The sequence below is a fragment of the Carassius gibelio genome, chromosome B23 (assembly GCF_023724105.1).
Source record: "Carassius gibelio isolate Cgi1373 ecotype wild population from Czech Republic chromosome B23, carGib1.2-hapl.c, whole genome shotgun sequence".
NCBI lineage: Eukaryota > Metazoa > Chordata > Actinopteri > Cypriniformes > Cyprinidae > Carassius > Carassius gibelio.
In genome coordinates this window covers 20,804,390-20,825,386 of record NC_068418.1, presented here as the reverse complement: position 1 = coordinate 20,825,386, position 20,997 = coordinate 20,804,390, and the positions used below count along the sequence as shown (strand labels likewise).

At 38.2% G+C, this 20,997-nt stretch overlaps 1 protein-coding gene across 2 annotated transcripts in view; it reads right to left on the bottom strand.

The window, feature by feature from the left end:
• Window positions 1-20,997, bottom strand: part of LOC128011493 (plexin-A1) — a 200,632-nt gene that overhangs the window by 165,363 nt on the left and 14,272 nt on the right. For both annotated transcript variants that reach the window (XM_052593964.1, XM_052593965.1), the window contains exon 2: window positions 11,427-12,813. In XM_052593964.1, coding sequence (XP_052449924.1) covers window positions 11,427-12,614 — 1,188 coding nt within the window. In that variant the 5' untranslated portion in view covers window positions 12,615-12,813. The remainder of the gene's footprint in view (window positions 1-11,426; window positions 12,814-20,997) is intronic.

Below are 20,997 nucleotides of genomic sequence, written 5' to 3'. Positions count from 1 at the left end.
AAATGATGACATTGTGAAGAACAGTCCAATGTATTCTGCTTTATATTCAGTGTAGTCTAACTTATTCATACTACACTGCAACCAGCTACAAATAACCTAACATGACAAACATTTGGGGGAATAACCTAAAGACTAGATACGCTCCAGGATCTCATTTACTAGCTATATATTTAAAAGATCTGATATCACCTCCCATGGAAATTTTGGCAGCAACAGCAACTAGTCCTTTCTCACAATTGACCCCTGTAGCAGTTTGGTAACTTCTAAGCAAAATTGGTTCAAAATTGGTTCCGCTTTCGGTCCATTTGTCCAATGTAGCTCTTGTAAATCGGTCATGATGAGAACGCAAGGCTGTCCATTCCATTTCTGGAACTGAGAAACAACCTTTCTTTGACTGAATGCTTGTTGCTTGATGACATCACGGGACATGTGGAACAGCTTAAAATAAAGTGTAATGGTGTGTGCATTTCAATATTTGCACTAGTAGATTACATACAAAATCAATGCAAAGGCAAGAACAGACACAAATTTGTGCAGGACAATGCGAATGATGCAATCTGAAAAATTTCTATTCAAGCAGAAAATTCACATGACACCTTGATACTTAAGCCAATCAGCGAAGAACTTATCAGAAAATGGAGGAGGGCATTACACAATGTTTTTATTGACACAAAAAGCACCACACGAGTAATCTAGAGGCATAATGTGTAAGTAAGTGCACACCAAAAGTGAATTAAAGAGTCTAATTATTTAATTCAACAACATGTCCAGTTATTGCAGAAAACGTTTTTTATTGTTTTCATGTTTTTATTTGCACGAGTGATACGAAAAACATCCCGCAAATAAAACCGCAGCCATACTAGACTTTGAGCATGCATATATCGTTCGGACAGTGTTGCGAAATGGAGCGGGACCAGGATATGACATCATGCGCCAATGTTTTCACAGTACACCAACAAAATATCCTCACTAGTCATAATTATTTTCTATTTTAAGTGATTGCAATCAGTCACAAGTATACTTAATCAAGTACACACATACAAATCTCATTCAATAAATGCTCCTGTTTCCCTTGCCACCGCAAACCTAGCCACTTCTCTTCATATGTGATTTTTGTCATTTTTTTAAGTTGTGTTGTATAAAACAGGATGATATATGACACTACTAAAATTACCAATTCTTCCATGTTTTCAATTTCTTTACCAAGAGGTCACTTTGTGATGTTTTAATCTTCTATTGTTCTCACGCATTCGCTTGACGCGAATTCGCAGGTCAGAGTTACCCAAACTTGAACTATGCTACGCAACAAAATATCTTCCCATGAACTTGTGTTTCTGGTCTGGCCCATTTTCATGCGTATAAATGGAAGTAAATGGAACGAAAAGTCTAGTGTGACCGCTGCTTAACGCAATTATTTGCTTCGCTTTAGGTTAAATCAAGTGCACTGCATTGTAGATCTACTGCAGTGTGCTTTCTTGCATACTCTATATTTGGCATATGCAATATCTCATGTGAGTACTATGTATGCAAAACATACAGTATGCACAGCATGCATACTGCAGAAACAGAAATACAGCGTGATATAATAAGCCATTCAGATCTTAGTCTTTGTATGCAATATGGATTCAATTGTCCGTGAACATTTCCTGGGTGTATGCCTTCTGAAGCAGATACTATGTTGTGAATAATGACAGAGAGCTGACTGAAAGAGGCAAGTGCAACTCTTGAGTCACTCACATGTGCTGATGTGTAACATGTGCACGCTTGTGTCATTTAACTAGCAGCAGGCAAAAGCTGTGGGACAGATGTTCATATCTCCTCTCCACCGACCTGACACCACACACGCACCCCAGATACAGCCTGTTCACACTCGCACGTACAGATTCCTCAGACCAGCGCCACACAACGCAAACACGTTTATGAGACTGCCCATGACCTGCGCTCGGCCCCATGGCATCTGGCACAGACAGAACCCATATGCACAACACTCGCTCACTCGCTCTCTGTTTCTCCTTCTTTCTTTCACGGCGGTTAAGTGATTATGCATTTCGCTGATCTATAAATCAGGATAAACTTCCAAAAACTGAATGGAAGAGCAAAGGTAGAAAAATACTTCCAGATGCAAGCAAATTGAAACGGCTTCGTTTTTTAGTTAGTTGGGTGAATCTCATAAAACCTGTCAAAAACTTTCCCAGGTCATATTTCAAAATAATAAAAAAAATCCTAAAAGAAATTATATTTTGAGAGGAGAAAATTGTGGCATCATATTTAATGCCACCACATATGTAATTAACATTAATGTGATGCACATTACCATTTTGCTCTCTATAAAAGCAAAGTATTCCTTTTTATTTTTATTTTTTTTAATCTATATTTGTTTTTAATAAAACAAATAAAAATGGCTTTCCCACTGAGAAAGAAATGGTCATAAATGGCATAAAATAAATAATTCTTATGATTTTGTGTTGAAATATGACCCCCACATATTTTTTTTCCCCTGAAATTTACCCAGTTTGTCTACAAAGATCCCTATTATCCCTAGATACAATCCCTATTTAGCACTGAGCGCAGTTGATCTACTGTCCTCATACGGTTCAGATTAGAATAACAGAACAAATAGTTTGGCACTGCATCCCTAAATCTGCACTGCTTCTCATGAGAAAGAACCTGTAGAGGTTGAATGATTTGCATCCTTGTATGGCAGATCACACATATGTTTGGCACGCTTAGACATCAGACCTTTCAGAGCTTCCATTGAAAGCAGCTGGTTCTACTCTTAATGCAAGGAAATGCAATTTAGGCCAATTTCTCAACATTACTGACCCACTTCCTGCCTGATCGCTTCCCTTTAAGATTCCAGTGAACCTAAACCTGTGCCGAAACAAAGGGGTTACTTTATATTCATGTATGTGATTGCATATAACCTGGTTTATCAGAGGGTTATTAATATTTAAGCATGAAAAGTACAAAGAACAAAAAAAAACATCAGCTAAACTATTTTTATGTATAGTGGATGTTACATACACACTCTATCTATCTATATATATAAAACAATGCATAAAGCAAAATAATGCAGAATAAAATAATTATAAAACTTCTCATACTAATTTGGCCAATATAATAATTGTTACTAGTAATTTTAATGATGATTCTAAAAAAAAAAAAAAAAAAAAAAAAAAAAAAACATCAACAAAAAATTTAATTATTTGATACTTGAAAAGGAAGCTACCTAGTAGTTTTTATTATTATTATTTTATTCAATATAAGATTTATAGACTCCAGTATAAGCAATAAATATCCCCATAACTAGTGCTTAGATTTATGTTCTGGTTGAAGGTACACTTAAATAGTAAAATGCCAAAATCAGATTAATATACATAATGCATAACAGTGTCAAAACATAACCGATTTCTCCCACTGTGTTACTTAACTGCAGCTAAACCCATATACATAAAACCTCATGAATTCTTATTCAAAATTCATAACCTGAAGTCCTACAAACTAAATCAACAGGATTTATTCATTTTTCAAACCCACAAATAACAGTAAGATATTTATCATATAATCGTTTTGCATTTATGCATGCTTTTGATTGTTTCATGCATTTTCTTCACACATGTAACTATTATATTTAGTCTTAATAAGCTCTTGACTGTTAACCATATGCTGTGAGTCATACCCGCAAGCCTGTGTATATGTGTGCGCTTCATCATCTCTAAACTCATGAAGCTGATCTGAGACTATTAACATTGTTGTCCCAGCAAAAGCATCAGATTATAATCTACATAATCTAAAATTAAGCATCCCATAAACACTAATCCAATTACAGCGCAGACACAGACTTTCTCCCAAGAGTGCACTGCATTTCCGGCTGAAAATGTCTGTGTCGCGAGCCCCGGTAAGCTACGTTCACATACAGCTCCGGAGTAATGAGATCCGAGATACATCTCTGTTGTGCGTGAGTACATGAGAAAGCAATGAGCGATTTCATTAGTTTACATTCAGCGGCTTCATGATAGCCATTGGATGCCCCGCTGGGTGCGTTCTCCTCCACAACAGGGCCATAACAGGAACATAACTGAGAGAATATGGGTCTGCTGTTTGACGCCCGTTCAAGAAGAAAGGCTGGAAACGGCACTTCAAGACTCAGCATGAGGCATCTGTGAGCTTTCAACAGCAACATGCTAAAGAGCCCTGATTAAGCTAACATGATGTTTAACATGCTGTTAAAATGCCTGATGCCAATGTATGTGCAATGTAAGACCACACAAAAAAAATCTAAATGGCCTCTGGTGACCCCTGAAGATAATACATTGGCAACAAAAAGCATTTACGGTAAACACTTATCTGACACGAATGTCACTGAATTACGAGAAAAAGAAAAAAAAATCACAAGTGGCATATGCAAACAAATGATCCTAGAGCTTTTTTCAAAACCAATTTTTCTTTGCTTTGAGCCATTTTTGCAATTACTTTTAACCAAATTGTCCATTAGCAGAGTAAACAAAGGATTAGATCTTATGTTGGACAATAAAAAAAAACTAACATTTGAACTTAATAATAAAATAATATTCTTAATTTTAATGATATATAACAATATACCATTAAAATTAAGATGGTTTTAATTGGTTTTAGTTTCAGCTTTATCAAGTAAACATGTTTTAGTGAATATTTAATGAAGTATATTATGAATGACATTTCAAGTAATTGCCAAAGGTTTGATATTTATTCATGCAAAAACATACATATATTTTAATGCGTGGCAAGTAGTTCCAGATTTTAGTTTCCAGCTTATATTATATATACAAAATACAGTAAAAATATGAATCCAGTTTACTAATAATGACCTTCACTATATGAATAGATTTTTTATAGCTACCTGTATATTTTTTAAAGAGGTCCCATACTACACAGAAGGGGTCTTTGCCATCAAAACGTAGGAAAAACCCTGGCTTAAATGTCCAAATATGTTTTGTCATTGTGACTGCTGCAGTTATGGGTCAGTCTAGCGGCTACGGTCTCTTTATAATAATAAACAATTTGTTTGGTAGAAAATATCAATGAAAGAATCAAATTGCATCTACAGGCTCATTTGCTAAATGTACTGTATCATGGTTATCAGCGAATGTCTCCCAGGAGCAATATCAGGGCTTTAGACAACATCAGATGACGGCACTTGACTCACAAACATTGTCTATTGAAACACACAGTCAACGAAGCCTTTAGAGCACACCATAATAAAACAAACCATGTCTTTCTCACTCCACATGAACAAAGCACAATCATTTGGGCATTTTAAGCTGTAACTGTTGGTTTCCATTAGCGAGGAGCATTTTGTCTGTCTAGCTACACTGGATCCACCCCCTAAAAACACAAGTTGCATGGTGACAGCACCCATCCAATCCTCATTATGCACCCAAAACAGTTCCTTTTTTCCTGGAACCTCTGACCTCAGCATCCAGTAATGCTCCATCATCTAATCATACACCCCCTCATTACATTTGGACTCGAAAAAGCCTGCTAGAAACAACATCTCAGACAACAGCTAGCTTCAAGATGGGGGGAGAAAGCATAATAATAAAGTTCTAAAAGCCGCCATGACCTCTTCGGAGTGTCACAAACCCCCCATTGGCTCTCCAGCTTTGGTCGAGGTGCCAGGAATGAGGAATGGCTTTGTCCTTTCGAAAGTGGTTCACCATCTTTCTTTCCAGGTCATGCTAGTTATGCTCTGAAATTTGCTTACCAAAAGTGGCTGGCCATAAGTCATAATGATTTAGCAAGAATTCATCTGTAGAAATCACTAGATTATTGCTGAGCATTATTTATTGCATAATATCAAGATGAATTGTCATTCTCTGGCCCTGCTGAAAAGACCTGTGAACATACTGCTTCCAAGTACTAAATGTGATGTTCCTAGAACAACATTCTAGTCAAATGTTCTCAAATCTTATCTTAACCTACCCCAAAAACATTTAAGCACTGCTAAATTAATAAGATTTCTGTTTAAGCTTAAATCCAAACTCATTGGTTGGTAGGAATGTTTTTCCACAACCAACAAAAGGAAGCTGATCCAAAAGAATGTCAAACTTGGTCAAGCAACAGTAAGCGCTGATGTTCAGACTTCTTAAGTAGCTAAATCAGTTAAATTTGACATTGAGGTTCTCTGTCAGTGCAAGGACTAGTAAATGTGATCTTGTCGAGTTTGAGTTGATCCTGGATCAAAATTCTGTCTCAAACTATTACAAATAGAGTGCAATGGCTAACTTGTAAGCTGTTCAAGCCTAAAACTAAAGATTGGCTAAATATGTTTGGTTGGTAGGAATGTTGCTTAAGGACATACTTGAATTTTGTCCAAAAAAAAATATTTAGAAAATGTTTTGTTAAAAAAGACAATTTTGGTAAAAATGACTTGTATACATTTAATATAATTACATTTTAAAAAATATTAACAATAAATATAAAAGATATTTAGTAGCACTTAAATATATAATGCAAAACACTCCTTTAATGCATTACGTCTTGTAATTTACCTTATAATACTTATGTAGGCTATGTTCTGATGAATAATTGTAACCATAGCTATAACACATTCAAATATATTTATTAACTGTTACACATTTAGAGAGTTTAATTTATCAAAACACATGACAAATAACAAATTTTCAGACCTAACCAATCTACAAATATTATAATGCTTTTTAACTTGGGTTACAGCTATAACGCACTGCAATGTTTATATGTTTACCTTTATAATGCTTTAAAATAAAGTCTTAAAGTGTTCTTATTAATTGACAAAAATATAATTTATGATTTAAGGATTTTTCACTTATTGTGTGTGCACCAAAAAACAAAGCAAATATTCACATGGCGTCACCCAGTTTGCGTCTATTCGCATCTTTACATTGACGCACAAATAATTAAATTCCCTTTTGGTGTACACAGACCTTAATGTTCATGGCAAGTATCCCCACTTATAGTGTTGTGCACACCAAAAGCAAATTAGATCATTTGCACAAGTAAATTCACACTCAAAGTCAATGTAAAGACATGATTGATGGCTGACCATCTTAACAGAACCAAATGCATGCTGGTTAAATCTAAGCAGATCTTTTCAGCAAGGAAAGTATAACTGGCTTTTGCCAGCTTGTGTATGCGGGTGTTTTCAATCCTTTGTGATATATGAAATAGACTGATGTTCTCTGGATCCATCCCATTGCCCACCACCACAGGAAACAACAAATACAGCTGCACGCGCAGCCTGGCAAATAGCGCAGCACACTAGCGCACACCCACAAACACACACTGTGCGCTTGATCACAACCACCTACCATCCCACACACACTCTCTATGCGGCTCCCACACAAACACACATCAATAAATAATTACACCGACAATTAGATGGGGAGCACTCCAAGCCTGACCTGTTAAGAGATTTGCAACCTACACACATAGTCGCCATCTGAAAGGCTGGGGAGGGGGAGTCATTTTTCTTACTACCCAGTTAACTGGCTGACTTATTGATTTAAAATTACCATCACAGAGCGCTCATACAGTTGTCTACAGTACACTTTATTTGGCCGCTCTCAAGGCCTCGTTTGATCTGAATAGCTTATGTTGAGCTACAAAGGAGCAGGAAATGCAAATTTTGCCCCATTACAAGTGCATTCACAATGCTGCCATCCACACAGGGAAGCACTGATACAATACTATAGCATAGGCTACTGAGATCATGGACTTAGACTCAATATAAAACTGTAAACAACACAACAACAAAAAAACTTTCTGGTTGCTTCTTGGTCTCTGAAATTGAAAAATGGTAGTGAAGAACCCATTTGGAAAGAACAGATATTTACAGTCAATTTTCTTTTTTTGTTTCCCCTTTAAGGAAGAAAAATCTGCTGAGGATTCCCTTAATCTCAAACCTGTGTTCCAGAGCACGATAAATAACTATGGAAAAACGATTAGCCCCAAGGCTATTGAGGTGGATATAGTTTCATCTATATGATTTTTCAATATCCAGTCATCTCTGATCAATACCCCACAGGGAAGGAAGCACAGATGGGAAGCCATTAAAGTGTAATCCAGTACAATATCTTTTTTGCCTGTCCGTTAAGAGCTCCCACATGGACTTGTTCTCTCATTTCCTTGAGCTGTTCTTAAGAGTCAAAAAAGAAACCTAAGTGAACACCAACAGCAAGCAAATGATATTCAATGTCATGATTAAATCACCAAGTCTTTCATTGGGGAAGTCTCAATGGCATCGGAGATTAAAAGACAAGACAGAAAATCTTTCTGCCTTCAGTCTGAGGGAAAAACAGAACCAATGCAAGAAGGATAACTTCTAGCAATCAAAATCACCAGGCAAGTGATCAACTGAGATAAGTGAAAATGTAATTATGCAAAGGAGCGAAGGGTGAGGAGTTTGTCCTGGCATATTTTCGTTCATCAGTTAAACAACTATTTGTCTCAATGCCACACACAAAATCAGCTAAAAGTCATTTGATAATGTTCATACTCAAGTACAGAAGGGACGAGTGAGTATTGTTGTTTGTTGTTATTGTGTGCAGTTGTTGTGCTCATTAATATCACATGTGGACATACTGAAAAACTCATTAGCAATGCTAATATGTTTTTGTTCTGCTTATTCCCCTTCTTCTGTATTTCATTTTTATTTTTTTATGGGCGCAATTCAGATGGTTGGAAACCAGCTTGCATCTGGCACAGAAGGTGACCTGGAACTTTTAAAAGTTCCTCTTGTTACAGCCGCCATAAATTCGGAATTTTTGGAGGAGAGTCTGGCATGCAAGCTGCATGGAAATAGACATAGAGACGCCACCATCCAGCAGAATAATCTCTATATCCTGTAGATCAATAGGTTTGAAAACATAAGAAAGACTCACATCAGCATCTGAATAGGACACTTTGGCAGCAAAGTACAAATTTAGTATTCAGCTTCCTAAATGCTGCTGCATCATAATGCTGTATTGAATAATATTAGAGGCCCTTCCTGTATATGAACAAAAGTGTCCATTATAGTCGTCAGTTATTTTATAAAGAAAGGGCCAATGAAATGAATTACAGTGAAAAAGTACTACTGCCAGCCTTGATAAGAAACAGGAAAGAGAAGTCTGTGTGTAATTATTATTTGACTCTGCTGATGTGCCGTTGATGGATTGCAACACAGTGTCGCAGATGGTAATCAAGCACCATCATGTACGGTTTCTCATTTACATATATGCATAGCTTTACCATGAGCAACAGGACAGGTGGGCAGAAGAAAGACGTCAAAAGCGCTTACTTTCTGTCTGTCCAATCGCGCACATCTCTCGTTGTTTTTCCCACTCCAGTCGGCTTTCCGTCTGTCTGCACGTGTGTCTCCCCCAAAGCCTTCTGAATTATGAAAGTGTGCTTTGCGATTGGAAAATGACGACATTAATTGCTTGTAAGCAGAGCGCAGAGGCAGAGGGATTTTTGATCATGCGCTGATTGTGATGGGCTATAAATGAATAACACAAGGTGAGTGAGGGTGAATTATTCATAAGCTGGAAGCTTGCCGGTGGAGGACCCTCAGAGCGTTATCTTTTCATCCAATTCAGCCAGCCGTGCCGCCATCATTACCAAGGCAGATTGCTCCAGGCCCGTTATTATAATGGCAGCAGTTATTATCGTTAATGCCACTGTCAGTTATTCGCAGAAGGATTCTTCCACTGTGGCCGCTACCATCAAAAACTACATTAGAGCATATGGTTTACACTACCCACAATGCACTATAAAGACAACTGTTAAGATTATGAACAAGGCAAAGTAAAGCCCCAAATATTTCACAACATAATCAAAAACTTAATTTCAAAATGTGTGAGAAGCCAAATAAGCATTGCATTTTCAGCAAGTATTAGATTGAAATAGTCTTATTGATTATTTTTATGGCAGAGCAACAGGGGATAGTTCAGCCAGAAATATGATTTATTGTCATTATCATGCAGTTTCAAACATGTATGCATTACTTCTGTAGGACACAAAAGATATCTTCACACAATGACAGTCAATGTTGCTGTGCTTCAAATTATCTTTTCATGTTCCACAGAAGAAAGAAATATGTGCTGGTCTCTCTATATTCTTCATGAATTTTACACCAATTTTCTTTACGGAAAGCACAATTTTATTGAACAAAATTACTTAGTATATGATATAAAAAAGATAGCATAAGGTCTCAATCAAACCTGCTTTTGAAAGAGAGTCTGTGACAGCTGAATAACAGCAGGTCTCTCTAACTGTGATATGTATTCTGATAGGTGATTACAATTCACCATATGATGGATGGTAAAATGAATTTCTGTCTAGTTTGAATTTTAGAGCTTTGATGTATGTGCTAACCGTTTGATCAGATCACATTTTGCCGTTATAAACTGAAGCGAATATTATGTTTTCTCATTTCAGGCATTTAATAAAAGTTGTCAGAGAAATGTAATAATTCATAACCCACTAGTGGTATGACAAAATACCGAAGATGAGGTGTCGTGGCATAAGAATTGTGAAACAATAACTACATCACTGAAACTGCATCATAATATATCATAATACTACATGAGAAGCAAAATCTGCACACTTTCTCGATCCTTATCTGCCTCCCTTCCCTTCATCTTCCTTTCTTTCATAATCACCAGCTCCATCCTTCTATTTTTTATTACTCTCACAAGTCTCTGACTCGCTCCATCAGCCAAAATGTATTTCCTCTTGTATGTCTGAGTACAGTCGAATCACCCAGGAACATGCTGCACGTATAATAGAAGGGAGGATTTGGGCTGTTCTCTGGGAATAATCCCCTCATTCTGTGCTAGAGCATTGTGTTTAGTGTAGAACTGCCGGCTTGGCTATTTCCTATGATAGCCTATGTAGAGAGCACAGCTAAGAGCGCTATTGATTAGCAAGTAAGCTATGCGCCTGCACACTAGCCTCTCTGTGGCTGTCCACATTGTTCTGACACCAGAATGAAGGTCCCAAGAGGACTTGGACAACAAAGACAGGACAACTTTAAGAGTTTAAATCAATTATCACTTGAGGAAATGGACACATGAGGCAAGAGAGTGACAGGGCACTAATTCCATGGACTGAGCTAATGATGTGGCTGGGCTAGTTAATCTGATTTGAGAATGGAAGTTTCCCTGTTAAGCAACAGTGAGATTCTCAGGCCCTGCTTCCATGGACATGGACAAGATATTCCCAGCTGCTTTACCGCACCAATGATCTGGAAATAACATGCATTCTATAATAAATCGACTGAATGCTACAACACCCATCAACACTGGAACTGAGTTGAGGGACTTAAGGTACTTTCATTAATTTGCAAACAAGTCAGAACTAAAGTCAACAGTGCACCTGGTATCTTGCTTGTTAATGTAACAATATATTTAGTGAGTGTGACTTACTGAGTTGATGCAGTTCAGTTCCTTGTTGAGGAGCCAGGGCAGGGATAGTTTTCCTTCACCCCTGTAGCAGGATTGTATCCTCTCCTTAATCTTTTCCTTGATTTTTCGCAGTGTGAACAGGCACAGGGCTGATTCTTTCGGTGGCTTGGCCCGGTTCTTTTGGCCCTGAGCAAAAATGGTAAACAGCACCTCTTCCTGTTCAGAGATACCCAATGATCGCGCCAACTTGGCACCAGGCCGACTGAGGTAGGCATCTTGAACCAATCTGTATTCCACACCGTCCTTGGTACAGCCAATAGGAAACTCTACGTAGGAGTAGAACTTGGGGTCATCCACACAGAGGCGGACAATCTTGGAGGTGAAGAACTGTTCACCACTGGCATCTGGCGAAGTAAGTTGGGTGTCCAGCTGGAGAGTTAGATAGTAGATGAACTGCTCGCTGCTAAAGCCATAGACGTAGTAGATGTCAAATGTAGGGAACTTGGAAAGGGTGTCGGATGGAATCTTGAGCTGTGAGGAGACAAACTCATCCTGGTAGACAAAGCTGAACATTTCAGCATTCTCCTCATTAGCCATCAGCTTACGACTGGAGAGAGTTGGGAAGTACTCAGATTTTCCTTCGATGGGTGTACCTACGAACAATTTGCCGCTGTCTTCACCTTGGGTTCCACTAATAACAACTCCTGACATAGTGCCCGCCTCGGACACACTTGAAAGGTAGTGCTCCTTGCGGTGATGTGGCTCACCAAGTTTGAAGAGGTCATCCAGTCGGAGGAACTGGCATATACCCTGTGAGGTGCTTCCACATGCAATGAGCCTGTTCTGTCCTGAATCCAGAAGCAACAGCTTGTTGACATTGCTAGTCTGTGATAGCTCATGAGGGCAAGACTGAACACCAGGTGGTGGGTAACATTTCTCATTATCCACCACAGGACCGGTAACATGGTTTCGGAGCTTGGTCAGGTTGCTGGAGAGCTTGTAGATCCAATTGACAGCACCGACGTAAACTTCACCCGTTTTGTTATGGACAACCAAATGTGTAAGCCCTCCCTCTGGTGGGGTAAAGGTCCGGAAGTAAGAGAGGTTAACCTCGAGCCCCTCATATTGAGGGAGGAACGAGAGGAAGAAGAGGAGGAGGAATGCCTCGCGAAGAGAGGCGGGAAGGAGCCTCCTCCCATATGGCAGCATTTTGAATATCTTTCTGAGAGGAAGTGGTAGGCGAAGTGATCTGTTCACCTTTGCGATCTTGGTCCCCAAAAAAAACCTGAACAGCGTCTGTCAGTCTACGGCGAGGAGAGCGACTTATTGACTCAGTGTCCTCTCTGCTCTCTCTCTCAGCACGGAGTTGTCGTCTACACCATCATCTGCAGTGCCATGGCCGCTAGCCCTGCAAGGGTAGAAAAACACATCATGAGTGTTGGAGAAAAACAGAATAGAACATTGTCTATTGATTCGACTGGAGTTTAAAAGTTCTTCCTGCCCGAGAGAAAAAAGAGCTCATAATACATAAACACAAATATCTTACAGTGGGGCCCTGGGTGGAATCCTATACAACATTTAATGAGTGTGTCAAGCTTGCAGACAGCAGTGCACTCCACAAACTCCACACTGAGAACACGTCTGATAGACCTGCTGTGCCCCTAAATATTTCACACAGTCTGTGCCAACTCAGCTGGCACAAAAAGGAAAGAGAATAGAGCAGGAGAGAGTAGATGAGAAGAGGAATGAGGAAAAAGTGAGCGAAGCCATAACCTTAGACTAGTTTACGAATTCACCTTGAAGAATGCCATAAGCTCAGAAGCGTCAGCAATAAACATTCTCATTTCCTCACGCTTGCTCAGAGAAGCCATTCAAGTTGACCTCACATAAAACAAAAGCACTTTCCTTGAACCACAGGTTTTAAAATACCACAGAACAGACAACATGCCCTCAACCACAGGGCTGCGGAAAGAGAGACAATCCATCAAATTTGTTCTAATTGAAAGTCTAATGACATTCATGTGATCATGGGCGATGAAGAGGAGCTCTGGGTGTCCAGCTACATCCTCAGAGTGCAAAGCCACTAAAACAAGGGCAGTCTCAGGCCTCTCATCTAGCCAGCAGCAGGGACTGTCTGCTGCTGTGACCTTCTCCAGTGTTCAAAACAGAAGCATCATTGTATCTCAGATGACATTTATCTCACTTCACAAGACTATTGAGCGAGGAGACTGCCTCTGGGTCTCATTCACCACTCGATGCTGTGAGCCATACTGCGGGCTGACTGTCATGCGCAAATTACGAAACAACTGTGCGAGAGAGCAGACACATATACACATGTCAACACATCATATAGTGTACTAGATAGGCCAACATGCTACACATCATCTGAGTAGGGGGGAAATGTATTCATTCAAAATGAAATTGTTGTCTACCATGTGGAAAATAGCAAAATAAATGTATGTTTTTGTGTCATACTTTAGTCATATATTAATCAATAGTGTTTATTGATTAAAATTACTGTCATGAGGCATCAATATCCAAAGTGACTCCCTGGGGATCGAACCCAAGACCTTGGTGCTGCTTGTGCCATGCTCTACTGTTTCAGCTAATGGAATGCACTTTTTACTTGGATATTGTTGGGAAAAAGACAATCAGATCACGTCTGTGAGAAGACAAAGTTTAAAGTATCACTGCATTTTGCAAAACATGCAATATTGGAGGAAAAATGGCACAGACCTCAAAGTGCACTGACACAACTGGACAAAAATAACAAAATAAAAATGTAATAATATGAGGCATTTAAAAATGAATTTCCAAATTTCAGCTATTCCCTATGAGCTTTATACCGTCTCACAATATTTGCTGTGTAATGTAGTGTGCTGACAAGGATCCAAATATCTCTCCTCTGTATTGATCATCACAACTGAGCTCTTCTAAGCTCAACTGACTCAGAGTCCACACTCCGAGGTTCGTTTTGGCTCTGTGATACAGGGACACTGTCAAAGCAAATTCCCAGCAGTAAAAAAAAAAAAAAAAAACATGGAAAAATTGCCTACATATAATCAAGTAACTAACTAAATAACTCCACAACACACTTAAAACTGAATTTAGCAGTGCCGCACCTGACCCATTACACACTATAAAAACAAAGCTGTCAAAAGTTTTGACTTATCTGGGACAAATATATGCTAATGAGGCAGCGGAAGCTGCTTAAATGCAGATCCAAGTGTCCACTTTATCTCAGAAAATGAAAAAAAAGAAAGATAAATTATAATAAACAAAATGCTGCAGCAAAATTACAGAACACTTGCTGCAATTTATAACACTGCACCGCAATGCTATTTGTGAGGGATACAGCAATTATGGCATCCCACCCACTTGCTCCAAACAGGCCCACATCAAGGATAAAGGTGAAATTGGATGAATCAATTAGAGGAGGAATGGGAGTTGCATGGTACCTTCAGGATAGCAAAACCTGCCCAGCTCAGAAAATGGCTGGCGGGACCAAGGTATCCGCAATGATTTATTGCTTGTGGCACATAAATTACAGCACAAGCCATGAAAACGGCCCCTCATACTTAAGCAAATTTATACAGAGCACCTCTTTAACATGGAGGTCACATCGCTGAGCATTGTGGGGTAGAAGGCAGGCAGGACTCAGTGATGGCCACAACTAAACCAACCAGAGAGGCTCTGCATAGCGGGATCTGCTTTCTATTACAAGCACGCAGACACACTCACATACATCAATACATAGAGGCCTTAATCCACAAACACACACACAGGCTAGGCTTTTTATTGTTCTGCTTCTTTCTTTCTGTCTTTCTGTCTTGAAATGCTTAATTCATTCATTTTGCCTGTCTGTCTATTTTGCCAATCCTTTCTCTTGTTTTTGTGAAAGCTTTATGTCCTTCCTTTCTCTCTTTCACTCCATCACTCCTATCCTCAATTAAAAACCAGCACCATTATCAGGTGTCTAAACATGAAAACAGATTCTGGACTGCATAATAAATGTAAATCCATAATAATGAATCCAATTTATGTAATCAAATTAAGACATCAGATTAGTGTAATAAAATTAGAGCACAAAACAAAAATGTGTGCAGGACAAACATTTAAAGATTATTACCGTTAAGCCAGGCATTCACCACCAAACCAGTGGAAGACGTTTACTGATAAGCAGCAAGAAAAACATTTGCCTGAGCACTAGGAAAAGAAGTTGTTCACAAAATGCTACATATTTGCAATGCTATTAGACAAACTGTATAACACCAGCAGTAGTATATTTTGATTTAATCGAGATATTAAAACCAGTCGGCTTCGATTTAGCCCCCAATTTAATAAAAAAGCAATAATAGCCTCAATCCGGTGAGACCTCCGGTGAAAGTGATATTTTAGCAGAGCCACAATGTGACTGTGATCACGGGGGGGATGATAGAGGAAACAATGACTTGTTGACAGAGGGAAATGATTTGCGATACAGAGCTTTGGAACGACATCTCATCTTATTCAGCTAAAGGTATGATATAGCAATGCGAGTTTGTTTCAGTCTAGGTAGCCAATCTTTGATGCTAAATCACAGATTGTGAGTTTTATGAGGATGATGATTTAGAGGGATGCAGCGGGCTATAAGTGTGTGTGAATGGCCGAGGGAATGACTCCTTCATGCCAGAGAGAAGAGGTGAAATAAAAAGCTGACAGAAACAATAGTGGTTAAAATGCGCCAATGACTGCAATTTCTGCAGTTCCTTAGTTCAGCCTAATGTACACATATTTTAAAAAGCAAAAACAGCCAAACAGTAACTGTTCCAGTGGGAGTTGATGACAAGAAACTGCATCTGCAGCACATTTAACAAGTGAGGCAGAATATTCAGAAGGAAATAATGTAGGACAGAGGCTGAATTGAAAAAAAAAAAGGAAAATCAAGAACTACCCATAGGAACATTTTTTGAATTTATCTTAAGAAAAGTCTTAACATCTTAAAAGAAGATTTTCATGAGTCCTGGCCTCTGGACTCTACAACACAACAACAATTTTGTTCCCTTGGTAAAATTATATTATAGTTTTCTGGCGTATCGATTACCATTTGTACTTTATAATAACAGTTTTACTACAAATGCTATGGTTAAACTATGGTGAGTGTAACAAAACAGTTCATTTTCACAAGTGTTGGAACAAAGTCTCTTTAAGACAAGTCATGTCATTCGGCAGCCATCTTTGAAACGACTCTTGGGCATCCAAGTGCAGCTTGAATCTCTATGAACGGGGAAACATCAAATTCTGGCCATAGTGAGCATTGCATTTTTCTCCATTCAAAAGTATACAAGTGATATGTCTTGGGTATTCTTTGGTTGGAACATTAAATGTTAACATACAATATTACTAACAAATCTTGCTTTACAAAAACAATGCTACTCCTGTTGCTTATTCTTAGGGTTAGGGCTTAATCACTGTATTCAACTCAGATGTATTAATTAGATTAGATCTGTGCTACAGACTAAAACATTATAGGCTAATCCAAATAATGATGTAAATTGACAATAGGTATGCTAGTACTTTACTAATAATGAATTTTCACATGCCAAACAATAATACGAACTAGAAAAATAACAGAACATGACAGAAACTTGGTGGACTCAAATTAAGCCAGCAAACAAACACTGGCAACTGCACAGAAATGTGCCCAGAACAACTCTGAACACTTTAGTAACTAAACTTGGTCAGGGTAGGTGCCATTTGGAATTTAACAAGGGTGAAAACAAGGCTATGAGGGATAGACTCACGGTCTTTACAATGGCGGCAACTGTGAAGGTTCTAGACCATGTCATTTTCACAATTCAAAACGTTATGGATTTTTCGTCTACGGTTTCATCAGCTGAACAGTCATTATGTTGTTAAAAAAAAGTACAATTCATTGAAAGCACACTACTATCCCTCACAGACTCTTTTTATTCCTGTCAAAAATTAAAGGCTATACTATATAAACATCCAGGCAACCACTTTATTTTTCACATCTTCAAAAAGAAAAAAAAAACGTTGTAATATTTTCAAGAAATCTGAATTTAATAATTTATTTATAAAGTTATTATTTCCATTAAATATTAATAATTAGCTAATCGTGACAAATAAAACAATTAGAAATAAGAAGATTAGAAAAATAGTTTTAGATTTTTAGAATGTTTTTGAAAATTATAAACTTTTTTTAATAAAAAAAAGAAAAGAAAAGATTTGTATGTAATTAAAGTAGTGAATATCAATTTCAATGCAATATTCATATACATTTTAACTTGTATTATAAGTTAATCAAACACCAGTGTGGGATGGCTTATATGCAGCATCTAGAAAAAAAAAAAACATTTGCTCTGCTTCTCACTGATTGCTAATTGCTAATCTAATACTGCCAGACTAATCCAGCCATGTTTAAATGACCAGCGCAAGTCACACTCCGCCTCCATTCAGGTTGTTTAACTCTACAGAACGCTGTCTCGTGCTGAGGGTGGTTATTGTTTGGGTTTGACTAATGGCAGTGCAGCGGGGAGGGCCCGGTGTCTGCAGGAGTAGAGGACACTGAGGAGGTGATTGTGCGCCAGGCCTGTTGCACTGTGGATTTGCCAAAATCAGAGAACACTGTCCTTCTTTTAAAGCGTCACTCCTTAGCATGTGACCCACTGACACCATGATAGCTGCCCCCAAACCACCATCAACTTCATACAGCGGGGTGATTTTTTTAAATATTTAAATTAAAAATTTAAACAGGTGCATTTTGGGAAGAGAAAAAAACAGTGGTACTAGAGTTGCATGGCACATTAAACTGTGGTTCACAACTGGTTTGGGGTTTCTCTTAAAGGCTTACTTCACCCAAAAATGAAAATTGTGTCATCAATGACTCACCCTCATGTCGTTCCAAACCCGTAAGACCTCTGTTCATCTTCAGAACACAGTTTAAGATATTTTAGATTTAGTCCGAGAGCTTTCTGACCCTCCATTGAAAATGTAAATAAAATTTTAGAAAATTAATATTACAATGAACTGCTTAAACATGAAATAGTATAAATTATGAAAATGTCAATGGTTTTAGGTTTTTGGCAGCCAATAATTTGTGGTCTGCTCAAACTATGTTTGTTCATGTTGTGCAAGTTCATTCTGGGTTACATTTGTTTTGTTCATGGTTTTAGGATGGGCATCTCTCATTCTGCCATCTGTCTAATTTGACCATTTTCTAGTGAGTAACAATACATTTTGTGCCAAAATACTGCAAATTTTGATTGAACACATGGCCTGTGAGGTCAACAGCAAAAGAATCGGGAATTATTTTCACTTTTTTATTGTCCATCAGTTACAAATCAAACTCAATATGCCACAATGTTATAAATCATGACTGTAGCATAAATCTTTAAAACTTTAAAACCTAATTTAAAACTTTAGAGCTTTGAAAAACATCGACGTATGAGAAATAATAAAGGCCTTAGCAAGCACTACCAACTCTGTGGATACATAATGCACCATGATGTGGAACTAAACTTACATGATTCCAAAAATCCATTCCACGATCTGATGTGTTGTTATGTGGACTGAATTCTACAACACTGCAGACTAATCTTAAATCAGAGAAGAAATCCAGGCTCACAAGGTCATAGTGGGCATAAATTGTGAGCTATGGGAAAGGACAAGACACTCCAAGGGAAAAGCCATCAAGTCTAATCACTGCCTCTTTTTACGTTGCAGTAAATGTTGCTACCGCAGCAGTTTAAATGGATGCGCTTATGTTAACCCTGCCCCGGATGACACAACTGTCACCAACCTTATGCAAACTCACACTACAAGACACCTAGTCATAGCAGATTAACACATGCTGCAACGATACTAATATTAATGTAAGAAAACACATGGTTAACATGACTGCAACGAAGTCATCTATATTTAGTATACACAAACATGCTTCATACAACTATGCAGAGTTCCTGCACTGTTAAGAAATCAATAGTTAAAAATAAAATAAAGTCAAATGAAATGGATAAAACAGAATAGTTTGAAATAAAATGGAATAACAAAACAGAATAATTTAAGATAAGAAAATAACAAAAACAAAAGTTAAAGTAAAATAAGTTAAGAAAAAAGTTAAGTAAAAAAAAATAAATAACAAAAAGTATAATAAGTGAAATAAAGTAAAAAATAAAATAAAAGTTAAACAAAATAAAATGATTAAAATAAATTATATAGAATAAAAAAATAAAATAAAACCCAATGTTGAAGTAAAATACTTGTGCAAATTAAAAAGTCATTAAAATTTACTTATTCAACACTCTTTGAAAATTCAAACATAAAAAAAATCAACATAATCAGCATTGTTTACATTTGGGGGGAAAAGTGCATGCATGAACCTAATCTGTGAAATCAGCATTGTTAACGCTTAGGGGAAAGCATGCGTTTGCGTTGTGATACTCTCTAAAATGGTGGAAGACGGTAACTCAGGGGAGGACAATTGTTGAATAAATTATATTTTAGTTTTCTTTGCACTCAAAAGTAATCTCATAAACTTCGCAAAAATGATGTCACATGGACTGTTTTACCGATGTCCTTACTAAGCTTCTGGACCTGGGAATGTCAGTTGCGTTGCTGTCTACGGAGGGTCAGAGAGCTCTAAGATTCAATCAAAAATACCTTCATTTTTGTTCCGAAGATGAAGGAAGGTCTTTACTTGATTTTGGGGTGAACTAACCTTTTAATCGTGCTGTTTTGTCCATGGTGAAGTTCAGCCAATGTCTTTTTTTTAATTCGGGCTACTCAAATTCATTTTGGGCTACCAAAATCTGAAGAATATCTGCCCGAAGGGCTACCAGCAGTGTCTGGGATACAGCTCCCACAAAGCCAATAAAAGCACGCAAACACTGCTGACTCAAAGTTCAGCCATCAATAAAAAGCTTTCTGCCTCCTGGGATGCGTTCGGTTATTTCCTTCAGCCCGTCGCAGAAGTACGCCCGTCGCATCTTATCTTCTTCCATTAGCTCGCTCTCATCTGTTGAGCAATCGACTTTATTATGATAAACATGCCTGCAAATTCCACAATTACGATTTACGATGTCATTTCTAAGCCAGCTACAATTATCTGTGGCAAATGCCAAGCTAATACTGGTGCCAGGATCAGAATGTGAAACGCTCCACCGATCCCGGCTGTGCAATGATTTAAACTACCGGGGAAAGGGGGCATAAAGACTTCAAATCCCATAACAGTAGCTCCCGAGCTCATGGTGTTTCATGTTCTGCAGGCCTCACTAGCGCACATTCCATCAGGATCGCATCACTGGGCAACGGCCGTTCTCTGGCCTGCTTTCCTCCGCACACTGTGAGAGTTTATGTGCTGAGCTTTACACTTTCACTAACTTCACTCATTGCTTTGCACCCACCTACTCATGCACGCATACAAACAAACATCTCTAGCGGTGCTTTCATTTTAAAAGACTTATCAAGAGATGAAGTCATGAAGTCAAGCATGAGACGTGCGTATGTGCGTGTGCGCCTTCACCGTGTCATCTGCGTGACCTTTCTAGTCGGATATATGCGTTCCCGGCGAACGCGTTTGTGCTAATACAAT